This window comes from Eubalaena glacialis, chromosome 10 (genome assembly GCF_028564815.1).
Source record: "Eubalaena glacialis isolate mEubGla1 chromosome 10, mEubGla1.1.hap2.+ XY, whole genome shotgun sequence".
Taxonomy (NCBI): domain Eukaryota; kingdom Metazoa; phylum Chordata; class Mammalia; order Artiodactyla; family Balaenidae; genus Eubalaena; species Eubalaena glacialis.
This window is the reverse complement of record NC_083725.1, coordinates 119,756,448-119,779,739: the sequence shown is the minus strand read 5'-3', so window position 1 is coordinate 119,779,739 and position 23,292 is coordinate 119,756,448. Positions and strand designations below refer to the sequence as shown.

The 23,292-nt window shown below is 52.6% G+C and overlaps 1 protein-coding gene across 6 annotated transcripts in view; it reads left to right on the top strand.

Annotated features, from left to right (window-relative positions):
• Positions 1-23,292, top strand: part of SHANK2 (SH3 and multiple ankyrin repeat domains 2) — a 570,985-nt gene that overhangs the window by 135,160 nt on the left and 412,533 nt on the right. For all 6 annotated transcript variants that reach the window (XM_061202240.1, XM_061202242.1, XM_061202244.1 and 3 more), the window contains exons 7-9: positions 10,684-10,835; positions 11,873-12,040; positions 22,976-23,092. In XM_061202240.1, coding sequence (XP_061058223.1) covers positions 10,684-10,835; positions 11,873-12,040; positions 22,976-23,092 — 437 coding nt within the window. The remainder of the gene's footprint in view (positions 1-10,683; positions 10,836-11,872; positions 12,041-22,975; positions 23,093-23,292) is intronic.

The window sequence follows — 23,292 nt, the reverse complement described above, 5'->3', positions numbered from 1 at the left end:
TCCGTAGGCCCCTCTTGGTTGTGACAGTTTCTAGGGCTTTCCTTGTTTTGGATGACCTTGGCAGGTTTGAGGAGAACTGGTCTGGTGTTTTGTAGCATGTCCCTCTGTTGAGGTTTGTCTCAAGTTTAGGTCACGATTAGACGGGGGTTGGGGGGTGGTATGTAGGTGTGGGAGGAGGGCTGCAGAGATGGATGCCCTTCTCATCACACCACATCAAGGGCACACTTCTCGCTGTGATGTGGGCCTTGCTCCCCTGTCTGAGGTGTGCTTGTCAGGCTTCCCGCTGAAGTTAACTCTTTTCCCCCCTTTATGGACTGTCCTCTTCGGAAGGAAGTCACGAAGCCCAGCCCATACTTAAACATGAGCAGTCCCGTTCCACCTCCTGGAGGGCAGTGTAGCTCCATAAATTACTTGGAATTCTTCTGCAGAGGAAAGAACTCATTTATTTATGTAGTTATTTTTATCAGTGTGGACTCATGGATATTTAATTTACACCTTGCGTTATAATACAGTACTACTTTACATATTTTGTTGTTCAGATGGCTCCAGCTTCAGCCATTGGGAGCTCTTTCATTTGGCTACTGTGTCTTTTTCTTTTTTTTAATAGAAGTGTTACTTCTTTTTAAAAATATATTTATTCATTATTTGTTTATTTATTTATTTTGGCTGCGCCAGCTCTTAGTTGCAGCACGGGGGATCTTCATTGCAGCATGTGGACTTCTTAGTTGTGGCATGCATGTGGGATCCAGTTCCCCGACCAGGGATCGAACCTGGGCCCCCTGCATTGGGAGCATGGAGTCTTACCCACCGGACCACCAGGGAAGTCCCACCTGTGTCCTTTTGACACATACCCATCCACGTGGATGATTGATGATGATGATGATGATTTGACCACTTTCTTGCTTCCTGGCACCAGAAGGTGTTTCAGGCTCATTTTGTATGTTTCCTGCCCCAGTCCTAGAATCTGCCGTTCCTCCCAGGTGCCCTGGAAGAATGGTCTTAGAAACCAAGATCTGGGTGCTGGGTGTGCTCATTGCCACTGGGGAGTAGTTCCTTCTGAGCTCTCTCAGAGGAAAGAACAAGGAGATACATGTGTGTACCAATCTATAAATGTTTCTGTGTGTAACCACCTGTATCTGTATTAAGCTAAACATGAGTTCATACTGCCCTCCCCAATCCTAATCCATTGCCAGGGGGATCATTCTCTCCTCTCCTTGCTTTTTTGTAACCTCCCACGTAGACAGTGAGAAACCTGGCTTCCACTCTCTGCCGTCTGTGTATTTAATTGCTCAATTCCAGGGCACCTGTAGAGTGGTTTCCAGATTGTTGACCTGCACCCCACAGTGGAAAGCAACTTTATCAACTAGAGAACCGTGCTTGCATGAAGTTCTTTCTGCCTTTTGTCTTTCAGACTCTACTCATTCCCACAGTTACACAGGTCAGCACTTTATTCCCCCACCTCCTCCAGTGAGGTTGTTTCTAACATTTTTAATACAATTAGGTTCTTTTGTCACATTCTGCATTCGGGGATCCCACATTTCCTAAATGAACTTTTAAGCTTTATTTTAAAAATTTGCATACATTAAGCTTCACTCTTTGTGCTGCAGAGTTTATGATTTTGACAGATATTTAATTCTTATATTCACCATTACAGTGTCATACAGAATACCTTTGCAACTTTAAAAAAAAATCCCCTGTGCCTTTTACCTATTCAATCCTGCCCCTCTCTGGAGCCCCTGGCAACCACTGATCTGTTTACCATCTCCATAGTTTTAAGTTTTCCAGAATATCATATCATTGGAATTATACAGTGTGTAGCTTTTTCAGACTGGCTTCTTTCACTTAACCACATGCGTTTAAGATTTAACCATATCTTTTCTATGACTTGATAGCACTTTCCTTTTTAATCACTAAATAATCCACTGTACGGATGTCCTGGTTTTGTTTATCTGTTCACCTTCTGAAGGGCTTCTTGGTTGCTTCCAGCTTTTGGTGAATATGAACAAAACTGCTGCAAACACTTGTGTGTAGGTTGTGGTGTAGACATAAGTTTTCAAATCAGTTGTGTGAATACCAAGGAGCACAGTTGTTGGATCATATGGTAAAGCATTTTTTAGTTTTGAAAGAAACCGCCAGACTGTCTTCCTAAGTGGCTGTACCATTTTTGCTTTCCTACCAGCAATGATGAGAGTTCTCTGTTGTTACTCTGCATCTTTGCCAGAAGTTGGGTTTGTCAGTGTTTTGGATTCTATCCATGCTAATAGGTGTGTAGTGGGATCTCATTGTTCTAGCCTTGAATGTTTACTTGCTCAAAATGTCCTATACTTTCCAAATTCTTGGTTTGATAGGTCCCATGTGTCTGCTTCAAACCACATTAGTACGTGTGTGTGTGTGTTTGTGTGTGTGTGTGTGTTTGCCCAGGGCTTTAGTTGTAAGAAAATCACAGGCCACTGGGACTTCCCTGGTGGCGCAGTGGTTAAGAATCCGCCTGCCAACGCAGGGGACACGGGTTCAAGCCCTGGTCCGGGAAGATCCCACATGCCGCGGAGCAACTAAGCCCGTGCGTCACAATTACTGAGCCTGCGCTCTAGAGCCCGCGAGCCACAACTACTGAAGCCCGCGGACCTAGAGCCCGTGCTCCGCAACAAAGAGAAGCCACCACAGTGATAAGCTGGCGCACCACCACGAAGAGCAGCCCCAGCTCTCCACAACTAGAGAAAGCCCGCACGCAGCAGCAAAGACCCAATGGAGCCAAAAATAAATCAATTAATTTAAAAAATAGTAATTCTTTAAAAAAAAAAAAAAGGAAAGAAAGAAAATCACAGGCCATAGACCACTTCTCAGAGCCTGCCCTCCTTGATTTTGCTATTGGAAGGACAAAAATCACAACTTCTCACCCATGCCTTCTCCACCACCTGATTGACAAATGGGACCGCATGGCCCATTCCCCTCATGGTCCTTGCAGTCTACACCAACAAGCCCAGGACACCTGTCTGGGAGCAAGAACCATCCACTTTTTAAAAAAATTTTATTGAAGTATAGTTGACTTACAATGTTGTGTTAATTTTTGCTGTACAGCAAAGTGATTCAGTTATACCTGTATATATATATATATATATATATATATATGTATATACCTTTTCATATTCTTCTCCATGGTGGTTTATCACAGGATGTTGAGCATTGTTCCATGCACTCTACAGCAGGACCTTGTGGTTTATCCATTCTCTATATAATATTGATAGTTTGCGTCTACTGGTCCCAAACTCCCGACACTTCTGCCCGCACAGCCCCTCCCCCTTGGCAATCTCAAGTCTGAAGAACCATCCACTTTTAAACTGTTTGATCTCCAAGCAGTTGCTGTGTGCGTTCTAGCTTCACAGGCCTAATTCTATCTGACGTAATTCTATCAGGGGAACGAAGAACCTGCATGCACGGCTTTCCTGGTGCTGCTGGAAATTCTGCTCATCTGGGTCCAACAAGGCCAGATCCGATAACTCTTACGAAACTAGCCAGATCACCTCTTGGTAACAGAGATTTTTATCTGGAACACGAGGCCCTTGTTCTTTTCACCAAAATCTCTTCACCTTGCCTCTGTGCTTTTGTTCCCTATTGTCAAAGATTCCCCTCACAGAAAAGAGATTTGTGTCTGTTTCTCCTTGTCAGTTTCTGACCACAAATCTCGGCCTCGTGAACCCATTCGGTACTGTCTGCTCTGCAGCACATCTGAGCACCGAAGCCAGAGTCAGGGAGACCGTGAGGATGGATGGTCGGGACTGTTCCATCTGTGGCAGGTAGTGGGAATGCAAGGATGGCTCCGCTGGCTTGTGGACCAACATGGGAGCCAGTCGCTGGAATGCTCGGGGGTGCTGACAGTTTGGGGGAAACCCACCATCGCCATCCACTCTGCTTAATGGCCTCAAAGGCCCGTGGGTCATTTGGATGAGTCTCACGTGCTGGCCTGGGAGCTCTTCATGGGAAAGTGTCCTCCCTCGAGAGCGATGACTGTTCAGCGGAAGATAACTGTAAATCTCATTCTCTTTCATGGTCAGGGGTGGGTTATTAATCAAATATTCTGGTGGATAGGGATCCCTATTTTAGCATACTGGAAGATTTTGTGATTTTGCATGATTCACTCATAACGAAATAATGAACAACTGAAACACTGAATGCAGTAGTGCAGAGTGCCATGAAGGTGGTCTGTGGTTAATCCAACGGTTGCTCCATCCTGGTAACGTGTGATGTGATATAAGGGAAGTTGATTGTTCGCATGTGATAACAGGGCAGTGAGTTACCCCCTCCTGTGCACCCTGTGACCCCGAGTGCTAGAGGTGGAGTGGGGGGCCGAGTTAGCGCACTTGGTTCTCACAGTCGCGTGAGCATTTAAGTGGACCAGGCAGGTTGTGTGGTTGCTGTGGTCAGGTGTCAGTCGGTGAGCTGGATGATCGGAGAACCTTAACCTACAAGACGTTTTGGACTCACCTTCGCCATCCTTTCATCTTACAAAGAAGGCACAGATGATCCACTGGGGTAGAGCAGAAAACACCAAACGATCTATCTCCCCATTTAAAAACATTTTATCTATGTGTATTCTGTAATTTATTTAATATATGAGTGCCATAGGGTGTGTATTTTTCATTTAAAAATTTTATTAAGGTACAATCGACATACGATTAAAATTCAATTTTTGTTTTTTGTAAGGCTTTGTGGAAACATTTCACATACCATTAAATTCACCCATTTAAAGTGTGCAGTTCAGTGGTTTTTAAAAATATATTCACGGGGTTGTGCACCATCACCACTGTCTAATTTTAGACACTCTCATACATCAAAAAGAACCCCAGTACCCACTAGCAGTGACCCCCCTTTTCCTCCAACTCCCCACGCCCCCCAGCCCCTGGCAACCACTCATCTACTTCCTGTCTCTTTGGATTTGCCTGTTCTGGACACTTTGTAGAAATGGAATCACACAGTATGTGCCCTTTTGTGTCTCGTTTCTTTCACTCAACGTAACGTTTTCAAGGTTCATCCATGTTGTAGCATGTGTCAGTGCTTTGCTCCTTTTGATGGCCGAGTAATATTCCACTGTATCTACTCCTTTTGTTTATCAGCTCATCAGTTGATGGACATTTGGAGTTGTTTCCACTTTTTGTCTGTTGTGACAATGCTGCTGTGATTATTCTTGTACAAGTTGTGTGGACGTATGCTTTCCTGTCTCCTGGGTATATACCTGGTGGCGGGCAGGGAATTGCTGGGTCATATAGTAGCTCCATGTTCAACCTTTTGAGGGGCTGCCAGATGGTTTTCCAAAGAAGCTGCACCATTTTATATCCCACCAGCAGTGGATGAGAGTTCCAGTTTCTCCACATCCTCATCAACATTTACTATTATGTCTTTTTTATTATAACCATCTTAGTGAGTATAAAGTCATATCTCATTGTGGCTTTATTTGCATTTCCCTAATGACCAGTGATATTGACTGGTTATTCTTTTCATGTGCTTATTAGCCATTTGTATATCTTTGGGGAAATGACTACTTGATCCTTTGCCCATATTTTGATATTATTGCCCGTATTTGTCTATTCTTGTTGAGTTGTAAGAGTTCTTTATATATTCTGGGTACAGGTTCCTTATCAGATATATGATTTGCACATATTGCCTCCCAGTCTGTGGGTTCTCTTTCCACTTTCTTGATAGTGTACTTTGATGCAGAAAAGTTTTTAATTTTGGTAACGTCTAATTGATCTATTTTTTCTTTTGTTGCTTGTGCTTTGGGTGTCATATCTAAAAAAATTGCCTAGCCCAAGGTCACAAGGATTTAATCCTGAGTTCTCGTCTATGAGTTTTATAGTTTTAGCTTTTACATTTAGGTCTGTGATTCATTTTGATAAGTTTTGTATATGGTGTGAGGTAGAGCTCTGACTTCATTCCTTTGCATGTGGAAATCCAGTGGACCCAGCACCACTTGTTTAAAAGACTGTTCTTTTTCCCATGGTCATGTATGACTTATAAATAAAGGGATAAATCCATATTGAGGACATAGCACCATTTTTCTTGGTTTGCTTGTTTATGGATCACATACGTGATAAAGTGGGAGAGCTGTGCTCTAGGTCCATGCATCTCAGACTTGATGTCTATGAGTTACCTGGCAATCTTGTTAAAAGTCCATTCTGATTCTGTAGATCTGGAGTGGGACCAGAGATTTTGCGTTTCTAACCAGTTCCTGGTCATGCCCACGTGCTGCTACCCATGGAGCACATTTGAATTAGCAGGTGTTTAGAGCAGAAGGTCTCAAACTCAGCTGCATGTTAAAAACCACTTTGGGAAGTTGTACGCATCCTAATACTCGGGTCATGCACCACACCGATTCAGTTAGTGTCTGGGGGGTGGGAGCACGTGATGTCACCGTGCAGTCAAGTCTGTGAAGCTGTCCTCTAGCAAAGTGCACCCCTTGGACCTCCAGGGTCGCTCTCAGAGATGCAGATTCTCAGCCCTCCAGTCCTATGGAAGCGTTGCCGGGAATGGAGCCAGTAGGCTTCGCATTAACCAGCTCTTTGGGTGATTCTCCCACATGCCAAAGTCTGAGAACTGCTGTTCTAGGTAATGAGGAAGGAATCCCCGAATCCTGCCTTTCCTCTCGCTGGTCCTTGGGAATTTTGAGGTGTGGCTGAGGTCCCTGTGGGGCTCAAGGCTTCTGTCAAAGTCACAGCTGAGCCCAGACTCGAACTTGAAGGTTCCGGCCCCAAGGCCAGGCTTTTCCCACCTGTGTCGTTTTGCATGAGGCAAGTGGGTACAGGGAATGGGGTGGGTGTAATCTCTCCATTAGGAATAATTCAGTAACGGGTCTTATATTCAGTAATGGGTTAATTATTTACAAAGATAAATTGAGTGTACTGTTTGCGCTCCCTCGGACAACCTTGAGATCAAATATTAATCTTGTGTTGTGTTGTTCAACTCATTTTTAACCGTCTGTGTGCATGTATGCATCTCTGTCTGTGTATCCATCTATCTACCCTTCCTTTACCCATCCTTCCCTCCCTCCCTCCCTCCCTCTCTCTCTCTCTCTCCCTCCCTCCCTCACATCTACCCACCCACCCACCCACCTATCTACCTGTCTGTGTATCCATCTGTCTTATAATAGCTCAAGGAGATATGCCTGGTTCCCCCCACCCCGGGACAGCCACCAGCCCCAGCACAGGGCAGAGCACTTAGTAGGCCTGTGAATGCATATTTCATTTGGTCTGCATCCTGGGGGCACCAAGACCATCTCTTGCTGAGAAAAGAAAGACAGTCACAAGGGGTTGTGCCTGTCCAGGGGGAGGGCGAAGGTGAGAATAAGCATTGGCTTCACAGTTTATTTTAGAAATCACTTTTATGATTATAACATAATAAAGGCATTGCACAGGCTTTTAAAAATACAGGAGAAAAACCATAATGAAGAAAATAAAGCCCATCTCTAGCTGAATCCCCTGGAGAGACTCTGACTGTGGGCTGGGCACTGTTCCAGCATCAGACGTGACATTCGATCCTCACAGAGCCCCACGAAGTGCAGGTCCTGCTTTTACCCTGACCATATAGGTGTGGAAACTGAGGCCCAGAGAATTTGGGACACCTGCTGGAGGCCACCCAGCCTTTCGGGAGCAGAGCTGGGCTGTGCTGGCTCTGCGGGAGGTTCTCACCAGGCTCTGGTCCCCGGGTCCTTCTGAGGCTCCCGGATGCGCCCCTGCACCCAGGCTGGTGCACACTCCCAGCTGCAGGGGTCGGTGGCTGTCCTGTGCCTGCGCAGTCTCCTGCCCGGGGCTCCCCTCACACCCAGACAGACCGCAAGCCGTGGAGCTGGCGCCCTGCTGCTGTGCTCGTAGGCGCCTCCCTCCTTGTGCCCACCCGAAAACCTTCCCTTCGAAGCACGACCTTGTCATTCCCGGAGCCAAAACGCCAGCAGGCAGTTTCTAGGTTGGAGGGAGTTCTGTTTTCAGAGTCATCTCCAAAGATGAGAGACCTCGGTCCCCTGTTGCGGAGGTTATATATTTGCGGAGGTTCCTGTGTATTTTTTTTAAAACTTAGAAAATTTCGAAATGCAAAACCAGAAAAATTTTCAAAGCACTATGGTGCCAGGGAGCTGCCGTTCCCAAGTGCATTGGAGGAGGGATCCCATGTGACCCGGTTATACAGACAGTGCAGCAGCTGATTGACAAGCATCTTCTTGGTGGTCCCATCCGCCCATGTGGGGTCTCAATGGACGCCCCCTTCCTGAACCTTCCTGAACATGAGGTCTAAGCTGGGGGCCCCCCTGACCTCGCCAGTGTGGGTCCTGGCCGGGGCTGAACATGGCAGGTCTGCAGTGTCATTCAAGGAGGGTCTCTGGAACCCTTGAGATGCTGCCACGTGCCACTTGATGTCCCTGGATGGCGTCCACGGGCTGGAGGTTCCCGCTCATAGAGGAGATGCACAGCCACCGACGGGTGTCTAGTTCTCTCCACCTGCTTACGTGCCCAGCGCTGTCTGCCCGGCCGGGCCACAGGGGTCTGTGATTTGGAATTTTACCATTTGCCGATGCCTCCCTCTGAGACAGTGCTCTCATTGTAAAATGACCTTGACGCCGTCAGCTATGAAAATAGTGCCGTATAAACAAAAAAAATTCTCCTTTGGACCGCCTAGCTTTTCCATTGGCCACGTGCAGACAGCCAAACAAGAAAGAAAAACCCAAATCGTTTGGACGGTTGACCTTGCCCTAGGTGCCATCATCTCAAATGTACGCTGACCTCAAACTCAGAGCTGCTCTAAGAGACTTGACTTTGGAGGGTAGCTGCTGGCAGCTCCCGACGGCCCCATCCTTTACGCCCTTCCCAGATCACCCCTCGCCCACCGCCCTCCTGCGATGTCTTTCCCCTGCAAGGAACCCAGACCCTCGGATACTGCTGTCTCTCTCTGAGTGTGCTTCTCTCTGCACGTCTGCCCCGTTTCCACATCTCTGCCCCTGTTTCCCGGATGGTCTGGATTCCCAAACACCCCTCACCATGTCACGCTTTCCTTGCCTTGCTGATGTTTTCTGTGAGGGCACATTCCCACTGTCACCAGGGTCCCCTAGCTGTCCCAGAAAACTCCTATTTTTATTTTTCATTAATTTTATTATTTAGGCTGCGCCGGGTCTTCATTGCAGCACGTGGGCTTCTCCAGTTGTGGCGCGTGGGTTCTAGAGGGTGCGGGCTCAGTAGTTGCGGCATGCGAACTCTTAGTTGCGGTATGTGGGATCTTAGTTTCCCGAGCAGGGGTCGAATCCAGGCCCCCTGCATTGGGAGCGTGGAGTCTTAACCACTGGACTGCCAGGGAAGTCCCCAGACTCCTAATTTTCAAAAACCCCCGCGTGAGAAGGTGCCTCTCGTAGGTACACAGCAGGGGTGTGTCAGTGGCATTCGTGAGCATCATACCACTTCCCTTGGGAGAGAATGCATAAGTTGCACTTTACACATGCTCTAGGGTGTGTCTACCCGCTGCAGATGAGTTTCAAGGAGCGGGGTAAGCCCACGAGACTCACCACGAAAAATCAAGGTACAGAGGGATTCCAACGGTGAATTTTAAGAGCCCTCCAAACAATACCCATTTATGGATAAATAACTGTTGTAACTGAAAATAGATGGGAGTCGTCAATCTAGATTCGTGATGAAGTTGCCTTTTCTGGGGATGGAGGGTGATGTGATGATGTGTCAGTGACAGGCGGTTAGAAGGGCATTCCACCCCATGGAAGATGCCCCAGTCCTTTTACTCTCAAAACGTGCTTGAGGACAGAACGATTCCTTATTAACTGTTAGTGTTTTGGGCCACGGGAACCTGCATGTTGTCGTGTTACTCTTTGCACTTTTCTGTAACGTAAGAGCCTCTCAAATTAACCACATCAGAGTCATGCACTCTGCTTGGCGGTGGCGATGGCGGGCATGTGAGGGTCACTGAGGAGGGACATCTGATAACAGAGACTGACATCCTCGGCCGTGGCCACCTGCAGACTGGTCCACCTGCACGGGGTGTGGGGACCCCTTCCTGACCCTTGTCGCCACAAAGGCGGGCTTCAGCCTTCGGTCCCCTGGGCTTCTGCCCCACTTCGTATGTTGGTCCTTCCTTGCGTTGGTCTGGTCCATCATGATGGCTGTCAGGGTCTCTCTGCTCTCCCAGATGGAGACCCCCGCAGGACACGACCCTATGTCTTATTCATGTTTGTTTCCCTGCAGCTCAATCCCTGGCATCTACTAAGGTACCCGCAGATGCTGTGAAATTGAAATGAAGAAAGGCGGGCCTCTGCCTTTCCAGTCTTTAACTGCAGCCCTGACTGACCGCTCCTCCTGCAGGGCAGCGTGGGCTGGGGCTGCGGGATTCTGTGTACCGAGGGCAGAGGCAGCCGGGGCGGCTTCTCGAACTCAGAGCCCACAAGGCGATGATGTTGAACCCCGCCTCTGCCCCCGTTTTGATTTGCCCGTGACCCCGAGAGTCACCGCCATCGTCACTAGGGTTGCCAGAGCCATGCTAAGTGCACAGACGTTTGGGGTCGGCAGGTGGGTGGGAGCCATAATGCCCTGGCGGGTCAGTGTGTCGAGCTCACTTTGGGACGTTTGAACTTGGTTAAGGGGGTCATGTGACTTGGCAGCTTTTCCCCAAGTGCTGGTTCTAACGTGCATGTGCTTGGGCCCCTAGAGACTCCCCTGACGTTAGCCGCGCAGCTGGACAACCCCGTGGAGGTGATCAAAGCTCTCCGAAACGGCGGGGCCCATCTGGACTTCCGCGCCAAAGACGGGATGACGGCCCTGCACAAAGCCGCCCGCACCAGGAGCCTGCTGGCCCTGAAGGTACAGGCGGGGCCCGTCTCACACGGTGACGCCCCCTCCTCTGATCCCCTGGGTATGCCCTGCCCCACTCCCCATCCCATGACAGCTACCTGCGGTGACCCCAAATTGTGTCCGACTAGAGCTCGGAAGTGTGGTCTGGCCCTCCTACCCCCCCTCCTTGGTGTGGTTGCTTTTATTATAGAATCTGCTGTTCACAGAAAGTTATCTTTCCCCTTCTGATTCCGCCAAAGGGCTCGTATTTTCAGCTCAAACCCACCTCCCTCCACGGGAGGGGGCTGCAAAGCCAGCCTTCCGCCACCGAGCCAGCCTCGCTGCTGCCAGAGCCGCCCCAGACATTGGAAGCTGATGCCGGGGATGGGGGGGTGCGGACCTCACCCCCATCTTCCTCCCCCCAGTGTTCTCCGAGCATGCTCTACTGGCCCTGGCTCTGTGCCTGCGGACACAGGGCGCGTGCCCCCAGCCCATGCTCTATCAGGGCCCTGGCGAGGAGGGGAGGGGACCCACTGCTGTGGGGTGACGACCCCCAAGATGGTGCCTTTCTGTAAAGCAGACTTCTTAACTGCATAGCGGCTGCACGCTCACCAGCTGGCTTCCTCGGAAATCAAGTGTTCGTGGCAATGCTTGCTAGTTTTGCCAGCTGCAGGACGTGCACGGAGATGGTTTACACTGGACTTTTAGGTTCAGTAGTACAGCTTTTTCCTGCAAATGTCACCCTCCCCTCATTGCTGTCCGCTGGTCCACAGGGATCGGCCGGGTTCAAGCAGGTAGTGCCCAGAGGGCCACGTGTGCAGAAGGCCACCCCATCTCCCGGATGTGTAAGCACGTGTGCGTGCCTGGCACCAAGTGCTCCTTTAGGGCCAGAAACTTCGTTGTCTAAGTTGGGGCCTCCTTAACTCCGGGAGGCCAGGGAAAGCTCGGGAACCGAGGGCTCCGTCACCCTGGCCTGGGGGAGCGTGACCTTCCTCTTCCTTCTTGATCGATTCACTCCCGTGAAGGGGGCTGTGAGACCAGTGGCCACACGGTCGTGTGTTTTTCAGACCCTGTTGGAGCTTGGAGCGTCCCCGGATTACAAGGACAGCTACGGCCTCACGCCGCTGTATCACACGGCAGTGGTCGGGGGCGACCCCTGCTGCTGCGAGCTGTTGCTCCACGAGCACGCGGCCGTGAGCTGCCAGGACGAGAACGGCTGGCACGAGATCCACCAGGTGCGTGGGGCTCGCCCCTCACCGGCCATCCCGACGGGCGGGGCTGGGGTGCTGGGTGAACGCCCCCTCCGTAGGAGCCACGGGCGCCCCGGTAGAGCATGCAGGTGCTTTCTGAGCACAGGTGACCCAGCACAGGGCCCGACTTCCGTGGATGAGGCGCACGTTTCCCAGATCCCACCTGCAGCCATTGGGGGAATGTCGGCTGTAGTCGTGGCAGAAGCAGATCCACCTGGTGGCTCCGATGAAGAGTCTTTAGTGGACCGAGGGCAAGGAGAGGAGACACTGTGTCCCCGGAAGCGGGGACAGCGGGGCCGAGGAGGAGAGCGCCCCGCGGCAGCCGTGTCGCGGAGCGATGCGGGGAAGAAGTACCACGGCGGCTCCACCCTCCCGCCCTCCCATTGGCTGAGCCCCGCCAGAGCAGGCCAATCACGGAGCCTAGTGGTGCAGGCCTGGAGGTCAGGGTCTCCGGGTGGAGAAGGGTGGATAGTGGGTTTGGAAAAGCAGAGGGGGAGTATCCGCACAGGAAGTCAGGGGGAGAGGCCGTCCAGGAGGTCAAGCAAGAGGCTCTGACGCTCTCGCGCTCGGCCTTTACGTTGCAGTGAATTTCACTGCTTCTCAGGCTGCCTGTTTCCCTCCACCGCCGTCACCTTACACACCTGCCCATCTGAGCAGGGTCACGCACCCGCCCACTGTGGTCAGGGGACCCGGCTGCTGAGGTGCAGCGGGTGGGCCCACGGTGGGCCCACCCCCGCCTGGCCTTTCTAGTGCTCACTTCCGGTTCATCAGCGTCCCCGCAGCCTGGAGAAACATCCAGTTCCCTCCTGTGGTGTGACGGGGCTGGGCTGGGGGAGGGAGAACTTCTGCGAAGCTGCTCACAGGACCCCCCCGAGCCCACACCCTGGGCGGGACCTCGGAGGAGCAGTGATGCCTGCCTGCCTGCTGGGCCTCTGTTTGCTCATCTGTAAAGTGGGCATCAGCAGGGCCTCCCACACCTTCGGGCCATAGAGAGGACGGAATGTTAGCAAGACCCAACGTTTTCCAGAGAAGTCCAGCCTTCCTGCTTTGGCCTCTTGGCTGAAGCGGTTGCTTCCGCCTGGAGCGTCACGTCCTGGGCCCCCAGCTCCCCCACCAAGGCTGCGCACAACCCCAGAGCCCGCGTTGCTCTGTTTGTCGCCCACAGTGGTGCTGGGCAGTGGATGACGTCGGTACTGTTGGCTCTTCCGTGCGGGGGGCGGGGGGTTAGCTGCTCAGGGGACGCGGGGGACGGAGGACCCAGCGTGGACCTCGCCAGTGACCGGTTCCAGGTCTCCAGGGCTTCACTGAAGAAGGTGCTGGGAGGAGTTGCCCCTCCCCCAGCGGGGTTGTCACTTGGCATCTGAGCATCAGGCTGGAGGCCGTGGTCCCAGCAGTGGAGCTCCCAGTGGGCACTGCCAGCCTGGACAGATGGCGTGGGCCTGCCCTCACACACCCGGGCACCGAAGGTGCCCCCTGGGCCTGGAAGAGGCAAAGGAGTAGGGATGTGAGTCTCCCGCTGAGGGTCTCAGTGTCGCACCAGCTTGCATCCTTCCGGAAACATGGAAACGGAGCAGGAGGGCTTGGGTGGAGTGAAGACTCTGCATCCCCGAGGTTTCCTGCTCGGCAGATCTCAAGTTCTGTGATGCTGTCTTCGTTTGGGTTCAGATTCGTCCTATGAAGCCACCGCGTTCCCAGGGGAGGTGTGGGCCCTGCGGGGATGCCGCTCAGCCTGAGAGGAGGCACGCGTGCCTCTCGGCGGATGGAAGGGTCAGTTATGCGGGGAGCGAGGCCGCAAAGGGCCTGAGAGGCTGGGGGCGGAGGGCAGAGCTGAAGGGCAGGGGCAGAGGCTCAGGACGCCTCCACCACCGGCCACCTCGACTGGCGGTCTTGCCGATTGGGGGGCATCTGCCCCCCCCACCCAGGAATGGGCCGTGCTCCAGGGATCTGCCTCCTTTAACTCAGCAAAGCAAATGAGTGCTGGAGACCGCATTGGGCCTGGGGCCTAGGCCCATAACTGCTCACGTTCCATGGTGTTCGGGTGCCAGGCGGCCACCGTGAGCCGCTTAGCCAAAGCCCCGGGCGTTGCAGCCACCCCGCAGGCCCACGCCCACCCACTGGCACGGGTGTCACCTGCCAGGCCCGCTCAGTGTCCTGGACACCGAACCCGGCGGTGAACAGAAACACCCAGTCCTGTGGGCCTTACGTCCCCGTGGCGGGGAGCGGGGACAGCGAGACAAATTGATGTGAACAAAGATTACAGACCCACACGTGCTCACACGCACACACACACGTCCGTGCCCACATGTGGAGCAGGGCCGGCAGTGCTTCACGTCTTCCCAGGATGGCTCACCCGGTGACCAGGCTGGGGCGGGACGGGGGTCCCCAAGGTGTGGGCAGTGCCCTGTCCCTCTCCTCATCTCCGCTCACAGCTGCACTTGGCCGTCAGCTCCGCGGTGCCCTTTAAAAGGCCAAGCCCATCGTCACACGTGGACCCGTTGAGGGTGTGAAAGGGGAGAGTTTCAGGCTCCGCCAGCAACTCCCAAGGGGGGGTCCTAGCTCTGTTGGCGTGAGCAGCCCTGGGGGGCCATTCAACCCCCCGGGTGACCTGCGTGGAAGGAGGAGGTGCAGGACCGGGAGGACCCGGGTGAGGGGGGAAGGCCACCTGAGCGCAGGAGCCCCACGTCCTCCTCGTGACCCTCAGGGTCTCTGCACAAGGGCTGCTGGTCCTGGGTACCAGGCCAAGCTGTGAGTCTAAGAAGACAGGGTCACACGGGGCATCCCCCTGGGCCCATCCCGCTAGCCTGTCCGAAGGGAGAGCTGGGCCAGGTCAGCTCCACGCCTGATGTCCCGTTCAGTGATGTGTCTGAGAGCAGCCCACCCCGCCCCGCCTCCGCCATCATTGGGAAAGGAGCGTCCGCAGAGCAGAGACGTTTAACTCCAGGTTTCCTTGAACGCCTGAGCCCTCCCAGGACGTGACGGGCCAAATGTGTATACGACCTGGGAACCAAACCATCCTACCTTAAAACGCCTACATTCTTTTTTTCCCTAGATTTATCCACCCTTTAGACATATTACTTTTGTTGTTTTGCAGAGTTCTCTTTTTGAACTCCAAGATGTGAATTCAGAGTATACTGTCCTTAAATGTGGAATTCGAGAGGGATGCAGGGAGAGCATTTGCCCCAAGCAGTCACAGCACTGGGTCAGTGTCTGAGTCCCCCGGGGGGTGAGCCCTGGACCATACTGGGCACGGGGACGGTGTCCCAGATGATGGAACAGACCTCAGGCCTTCGCTGGCACAGATGGGAGCTTTATCGGCACCTCTTGGAAGAATCCCCAAGGACCCTGTATTTCCATATGCCAGGCATCTGCTCCTAAGCCCCTCTGTTAAATGTAGGTTTTTCTACTATTCAGGCCTGGTGAGGCCAACCCATCAGGAGATACCTGCCAGCAAGAAGATGGTTTGTTACTGACCCCAAGAAGAGGGGCACAGCCCACCACGCACGGCCACACAGGGAAGGCAGAGGGGGGTGTGCACGCAGAGCCTTTACTGTGGTTTTCGAGGGAAGGAACAGGTGAGGCAGGACAAGCAGGCTGAGTGACCTCAGTGGCCCTGGGGCACAGGGGCCGCCCTGTTGTCTGGGACCTGCCCTGGGTGCTTAGGACGGGCTGAGGGGCCGCCTGTTGCCTGGGACCTGCCCTGGGTGCTTAGGACAGGGGTGAGGGGCCCTGAGGGTGAGGGCCCCATAGAGGAGGGGTCAGGTGAGAACTCTGCATGGTGGTTTGTATTTGGAAGCTGTGCTCATGGCTGCGTCCTTTTCCGTCTCCGGGAATCAGCTCTTCCTGGCAGGGCAGCTCCTTCAGGGGAGCAGCCAGCAAGACCCCTGATGCCAGAGCATCAGAAACACAGAACACAAGGCAACGGAGTGCGTTCAGCCCCAATCCAGCTGAGTGAGCCCTCAGCAGGGGGGCTCCGTGCCCTGACGACCTTGGAGAGCCCTTTGGGCTCTCTTGTCTCCTCCCCTCGCCCCCCTTCCTACCTGTTCTCCCCTCCCCCCTCAACCAGGCTAATATTTCCCCCCACTCAGTGCTGGGTTGGCCTCACGCTGAGTCTGACTTCCTCATCGAATGCAGGTGACAGTCGTGGGCATCTCGCTTGTCTCTTGGGACGGCTGCCCTGAGACGGAGGGTGACCATATGTGTTGGGGCAGTGGGGGTCACTTTCTTCGGTGCCGGCTCCTTGCCATGATTCCAGCCCCTGACACCCCCTGCGTGGATTCCGAGCATCCAGCACCAGAGCTACCCAACCTCCGGGGTCCCCGCCCCCGGCAACGCCTTTGGAGCTTGGAGGGCTTCAGCCGGGTTGTCCCATCCTGCTCCGCCACCCCGCGTCACCCGTCAGGGTCCGTCCACCGCCCTCTAGTGGCGGGTTTCTTTTTCACGCAAGTCCTGCGGAAGCACCTGCGTTATCCAAGCCGCTGTCTTCACCTGCTCCGCAGTGACCGTCAGGAGGGGATCGTGCAGGATGCTCAGCGAGGAACCTCGCACACTGCCGTCCCCCCGCCCCCGGATTATCATCCTCCGTCAGGGCTCACGTTCACCCAGCAGACGCTGTCCTCACTATCTTTTCACACCCCTCCAGCAGCCCTCGCAGACACCCTCGCTGGTCTCTGAGTTAGCCGGGCCCAGAGAGGGTGAGTGACCTGCCCGAGGCTCCCAGCGCGGCTCCCGGCCAGAAGCCTGGTTCTTTGCCCGGCCTCCAGGGCTCTCAGACAGAAGTCACCCCTCTAATGACCAGGCACTTGTGGCAGAAGGAAGTAGAGGGCAGGTGGGTTTGCATCGCCCAGCTGGACTGATTCTGGCCCTGCTGTCTTGGAGAAGCACCTCAGAGTTCTGGGGTCCACAACTCCCTCTGCATGGCAGCCGACAGCTCCTTCCCAGCCGGCTGGCTCCCCATCCTTCCAGGGCACCTGAGTGCCCGCAGCCTGACCTGCTCACAGGTGTTGCAGAAGGCTTGCTTGTCTTCCCGGGGCGTTGCCCGGGGCAAGTGTTTAATTGCAAAGGGAGGTCTTCACATCCAGCCCCCAGGCCCCGCGACTGGGAACGCCCGTCCCCTGAATGCTGACTTCGGAAGAGAAATTTTTTGAACTGTCTGCAAACCATCTTTCAACTTGTTATTCAGGTTACTCTAATTTTTTTCATTACAAAAGAAATATCTGCTCAACATGAAAGTCTTTAAAACTACGAAGAAACATAAAGAAGGAAGTAAAAAACACCCAAATGCATTCCCAGAACATGGTGGGCCAGATTACGGGGGCTTCACTGAAGTTTTAGTTGCTAAGTACTTTCACATCCACCAGGGCAGTGGCCGGCACCTAGCTCCGACCTGAGGGAGGGGGGTTTGGCTGTCTCAGGACTTGAGGAAGAGTTGCTGGTGAAGCCAAGGTTCCTGAAGAGGACGCCGTCCCCAGTGAGAGGACAGCTGCTTTGTCTTGTGTTTCCACACACCTTCATGGGCAGCTATGCCCACAGGACTGACCCACATGGGGCGTCTCGCTCCCTTCCTCCTTCCCTGATTCTGTCGATTCCATTTGGAGGATAAGTGAGATTTCCTCCTCGTGCTGTCAGTAGCGTATATGCTGGGCTGGGATTGCAAAACCCCCTCAACATGGCCTGGGTCACCTGAGCAAGTGGCTTACCTTCTCTGAGCTTCTTTGCTAATCTCTAAAGCTGGCTGAGTAACAATTCGTAGAGCTCTCAAGACAGTTAAATGATGCATTGACTATAGCGCCTGGCATCTAGTAAGTGCTCAATAAGTGCTGGCCACGCCCCCATCACCACCATCATTGTCAGCATTCTCATCTGGTCACGCCCCCATCATCACCATCTTGGTCGTTATCATCTGACCACGCCCCCATCACCATCATGGTCATTATCATCTGGCCACGCTCCCATCACCATCATGGTCATTATCATCTGGCCACGCCCCCATCACCATCATGGTCATTATCATCTGGCCACGCCCCCATCACTGTCATCCTTATCATTGTCATCAGACCATGTCTGGTTTTGTCTGTGAGGAATGATACTTGGCAGTCAGAGAGCACTTAACCAGTTTGCTCACAGGCCTTCACACAGGTCTCATTTGATTCCTGCAATGATTCTGTAAAGGATGTTTTATCATTTGGCCTTAACTTTGTTATTGGTTGCTATTTATTATTTATCATTTTCAAGTGAGGAGTTTTAACTTTAAGGAAATTACAGTTTTTGGCCACTGCTCCCTCCTCTCCCTCTTCCTCCCTGAGCTCACCCCTGCTCACCCTCAGCCCTGGGCTCCAAGTCCTCGGCGCTTCCCCTGACCCCACAGTAAGGGACAGGCCCCTGGGGAGGTTCCCTCGTGGTGCTCGCAGCAGGGTGTGGTTCTGGGTCTCTCCGTGTGGGTGCTTACTGCATGCTAACTGTTCCGCTGTCCTATCTCCAGCTTGTCTTATAAAGTACATATTATAGGAGAAAAGCCTAAGTGTGGTGTGGACTTAAATAATTTTGCTTGTGGCACTGAACCAAGCAGAAGCATTTGCAATGCAGTGAACTCCACATTGCTCCAATTGCATTGCACAACCCCAGGGGGCGCTGTTACGCTTGCTGTAAATTTAGGCTTGTAGATTTATCACAACAGGTGTCCAGCAGGTGGCAGTGAAGTGCTTGAAGGAAGGAGCACTCCTTTCCCTAATTTACACCAAATTATGTGTTTGGGGGGGATGCTCAGCACAGGTGGGTGAATCCCAAATCCCAAATCTTGTGGGGCGTCTACTCCAAATACTCATGCCCGGGAGATTTGCAGGCAGGAGATGTGGGGCGGAGCCCCACACATACATGCATTTTCCATAAAGCATCTCAGAAAAAAAATGGGTAAGCTATGTGAGTGTAAGAGGTGCTGTTTTGTTTTACATTCTAGTTACTCTCTGACCTCTGTCAATCCTTTTAATCTGTCTCCCATGGGCCAGAGAGGACAACACCCTTTTCAAAAAAAGGACAAAGGGTTAGCACGGCTTATCTTGGGGGAGGACAAATTCTTACTTTGATAAGCTTTGAGGTCCTTATGTCAAGCAAGCACTAATTTCTTTTTCTTTTTTTTTTTTTTAAACTGTGAATGAGTATTTAATTTCAAACTTTAAGAGGAGTTGCAAAAGCAATACAGAGAACTCCCGTATTCCCTTCATTCAGAGACCACATTTGAGTTTTTCCCATTGTCCCAATAATGCCCATTACAGTAAAAGGATCCAGTCCTGGATCCTGCAGGAGCCCTTCCATCTGGGAGATTTCATCAGTCTTCCCTAGATTCTCTCAAGGGACTCTTTGGAAGATTATGTGGTAGTCATTTTGGAGACCGTCTCCCAATTTGGGTTTGCTCAGTGTTTCCTCGTGATGAGATGCAAGTTGTGCATTTTTGCAGGAATATCATGGAAGGGACGTGTGTTTCTGGCAGTGCTGTTACGTGGCAGGTGGTGACTATTTGCTGTTATTGGTGATGTTCACTCTGACCCCCTGATCACGGGGAATCTGCCAGGTTCTCCACCATAGTTTTCTCTTCCCTTTGAAGTTAGTATTTTGTGGGAACTTTAGACTATTTTAGAAAACCCCTTTTCTCGTCTCCCTCTCACCTGCTAGTTTTAGCACCCAATGGTATTTCTTGTCTGAATTAAGTAATTAATTGCTAAATGGAGATTTTCTACTCCCATCCTTGCTTCTCACACTAATGAGTTGGCTTTCTGTTATCAGGAAGAGCTTTCTCTTCTTGTTTATTTACTCACTTATTTGTAGCAATGTGGCTTCGTGGATTTCTATTTATTCAACAGGTAACCATCTGTTAATGTTGTCCCACTTTGGGTCCAGGGAGCCGCATCAAGATGGCCTGTGTGTCCTGTGGACACACCCCCATCCTTTCTTGAGCACTTCCTTTCCTTCTGGCTCAACAAGGTATTCCAAGCTCATCTCGTTCTTTTCCTGCCTCAGCCCTGGAATCGGCCATCTCTGTAAGAAGCCCTGGTTCTTTTGAGTTCAGTAAGTCCCTTACATACGAACCTTCAAGTTGCGAGCTTTCAAAGATGAGAATGTGTGTTCGCATGTCCAGTCACGTAACTTAGTTCCCGTGTCTGGCGTTATCTGCAACCTAGGCTAACTTTGTTGGACTTACGAATGCCCTCTCAGAACTGAACTTGTTCATGTGTAGGGGGACTTACTGTATAGAGTGGTATTTAGAACCCAAGATCTGAGTATTAAGTGTGCTCACTGCTGATCCCAGCCCCTCTCAGGAGGGGGAGTTAGGGACACACGTCCTCGCACGTCCACGTGTGCCTACACATTTACTTTTTTGGTTTTCTCTATATTGAAAACCACGTGCTTATACTGATACCTCTTTTTCCTGTCCTGTACCACAGAGTTTATTCTGGTTTTCTCCTGCACCGGATTAGGAACTCCCTTTCTTTGACAGTGGGAAACCTGCTCCCATTTTCCTTCATTCATTTACCTGTTGCTCAGCCCCCCTGAATGCAGCCAGTCTGCTGACTGGTCTGGCCAGCACCTTGCTCAGATTCCCTTCACACTTCCCCGTCTGCCGGGCTGCTTCCTCAGCAAGTACGGCTTCTATCACGTAACAGCCGGTGGTTTAAAAGAAGAGACGTGCAAAGAAGAACCTTTAAAAAAGTGAATGGTGGAATTTAAGGCTGTGGGATTACTGGAGATTTTTTTGTTTCAGCACCTGTCTGATTTTTCTGGTTTCGCTTGTTTTCAAACAATAGGCTTGGAGAAAGAAGCCCTTGAAGGGGATTCTTTCCCTGACAGTCCGCCCAGAGTAAAAGGCTCTATTTTACCTTTTTGCATTGATCCTATTGTAACCCTTGGTGGGGAGAACGTGAACACCATCCCCATGATGTAATGTAAAACCTCACAATTTCAGATTAACCAGGGGAAGAGGAAGGGTGAGTCTGGAGTGATTGTAAAAATGTTTTTTACGCTAACGCAGCTCAATTTGTTTTTGACTACAGGACAATTCAATTAAGCCATAACACAGTCTTGCCTCCTGGAAGTCCTTTGGAGAGAGTTGATTAGCCAGGGCTCCTTCAATTTAAGGAACAAAAATCCCAACTCAAACTGGCTTAAGGGGAAAATTAAAATTATACCTAGGCTTACGTCCTGAAAAACCCAGGCACAGTTGTAGCTGAGAGGGGTCCACAGGGCATCTGTTGCTTGGCCTTGTGTGTGTGTGTGTGTGTGTGTGTCTTGTTTTCTCTCTCCTTCCTTTAGCTCCCACTTCTTCCTTCCTCTGCGTTGGTGGCCCCAGCAGCTCCGGGCTTCTGTGGCTTTTTTGCTGGCCACCTTGGAGGAAAGAGAGAACTTCATTTTCTCAGTGGTTCTGACAAATGTTCCAGTCTCATCTTCACAGGCCCCCAAGAGTCACTTGGGCATCCCCAGCCCACGCTTGTGGCCAGTAGATAGAATGTTCTGTGTCCACTGCAGGCATGGGGGGTGGGGCAGGCCCCCAGACCTCTGGGAGTGGGGTCGGGCGGCCCCCGGAGGAAGAGGCAGGCGCTGTCGCCACAAGAAGGGAAGGCGCGGGTGGGCAGGGAAAAGCAACCGTATCTTCGGTAACGATCTGCTCTGTAAACGGATGAGATGATTTTATGGGCAGCACAGGGGTTGTAAGTGGGTGTTTCTCAGGGTTTTTTTTAAAGCTCATCCAATTACTAGTCCCCATGTCTTCCCTGTCATCTCTCCTCTCTGTTAATTGGCGAGGTGTAGCTCTTTCTTGTGGACTGTGCAGAGGTGAAACTCCCCTCAATCTGTCTCAGTTATCGGAAAGGCAGGATTACTGAGCGCTTCTTCCTCTGGCTACCGTGCAGCCCAACCCGGACCACCCACAGCTGCCTGGCCTGGCCTGGCCGGCCGTTTCCCCGCCGGGTGCTTCCCCACCCTCGGTGTGAGCAGTTCTGGGTCAGAAACCCCGCTTCCTGCCTTTCATGTCTCCCTATCCGGTTGTCACCCCACCAGAGGGACAGTGGGTCTTACGCCCTTGGCACTGCCCATCGCTGGGTGCCCAGGAAGTGCCGGTGGATGGGGTGGGGTTAGTCGGATATGACTTGCTTCCCAAGGTCAAGGGTTGCTCCAGCATCAAGCGGCATGCGCTGGACCCTCTGCTGGACCTGGACGGCAGCCCCCTTGGTCACAGTATGGGGCCCTCCCTGCTCCCTGTGAGCTGCAAGGGGTGGGGGGCAGCTGGCCTGGCCCCAAGCATCACTGGGGGTCCTTTCAGGCCCCTTATTCATGTGACTCTCATGAGAACCCTGGGAAGAGTAGGGTTTCCATTTACACATGAAGACAGAGGCTCAGTGAAAGTTCTGGAAAACGAGGCCAGATCTGGTGGACCCCAAAGCCCTGTTGGCTCATAAATTGCACATCACCTCCTAGAAGGGCTCAGAAAAGGGTGGGGCTGCCCCTTGCCTTGAGGAGGACAGGCGGGATCTCTTCCCAGGACACAGCTGGGTCCATGCACCGCTCCCGGCTGTTTTCACGCCTCCTCCCGGATGGGGAGCTTGGATAAACAAGGCCTGGGACGGAGCATCCTGGTCTGCATTTCCTGGGGCAGGTCGCTGAGGCCAGGGGCAAAGACATGCCCTGGTCTCTCTGGGCTTCCCGGGCCTCGGGGCTGAATGGAAGGAACGGGGGCCCCTTTGCAGACCCCCCCCCCGTCGAACAGCTGGGCACAGTCCTCAAACCCAGTACGAGCTCCTCCTGATTCCCCAGGGGTCTGAGGTGTGGGACCTGGTCCAGAATGGGGGCTGGGCTGTGTTGGCCACACCGTAGGTTCTGGGGGCGCTCGGTGCATCCCGGGCAGCTCCCGGTTCACAGCGTGGACTCTCGTTTCAGGCCTGCAGGTACGGACACGTGCAGCACCTGGAGCACCTGCTCTTCTACGGGGCCGACATGGGGGCCCAGAACGCCTCGGGGAACACCGCCCTGCACATCTGCGCCCTCTACAACCAGGTCAGTGAGCAGGGCAGCTGCCCCACACCCTCCATAACCACGTGGGTGCCGGGGCCAGGGCTGTGCTGAGTGCTTTGCAGGTGGATGTCCAGCTCCAGCTGCCGGCACAAAGTCCCACAGATGGGGCGGCTTAAACAGCAGACGTTTATTTCTCACAGTCCTGGCTGGACGTCCCAGATCAAGGTGCCAGCCTGCTTGGT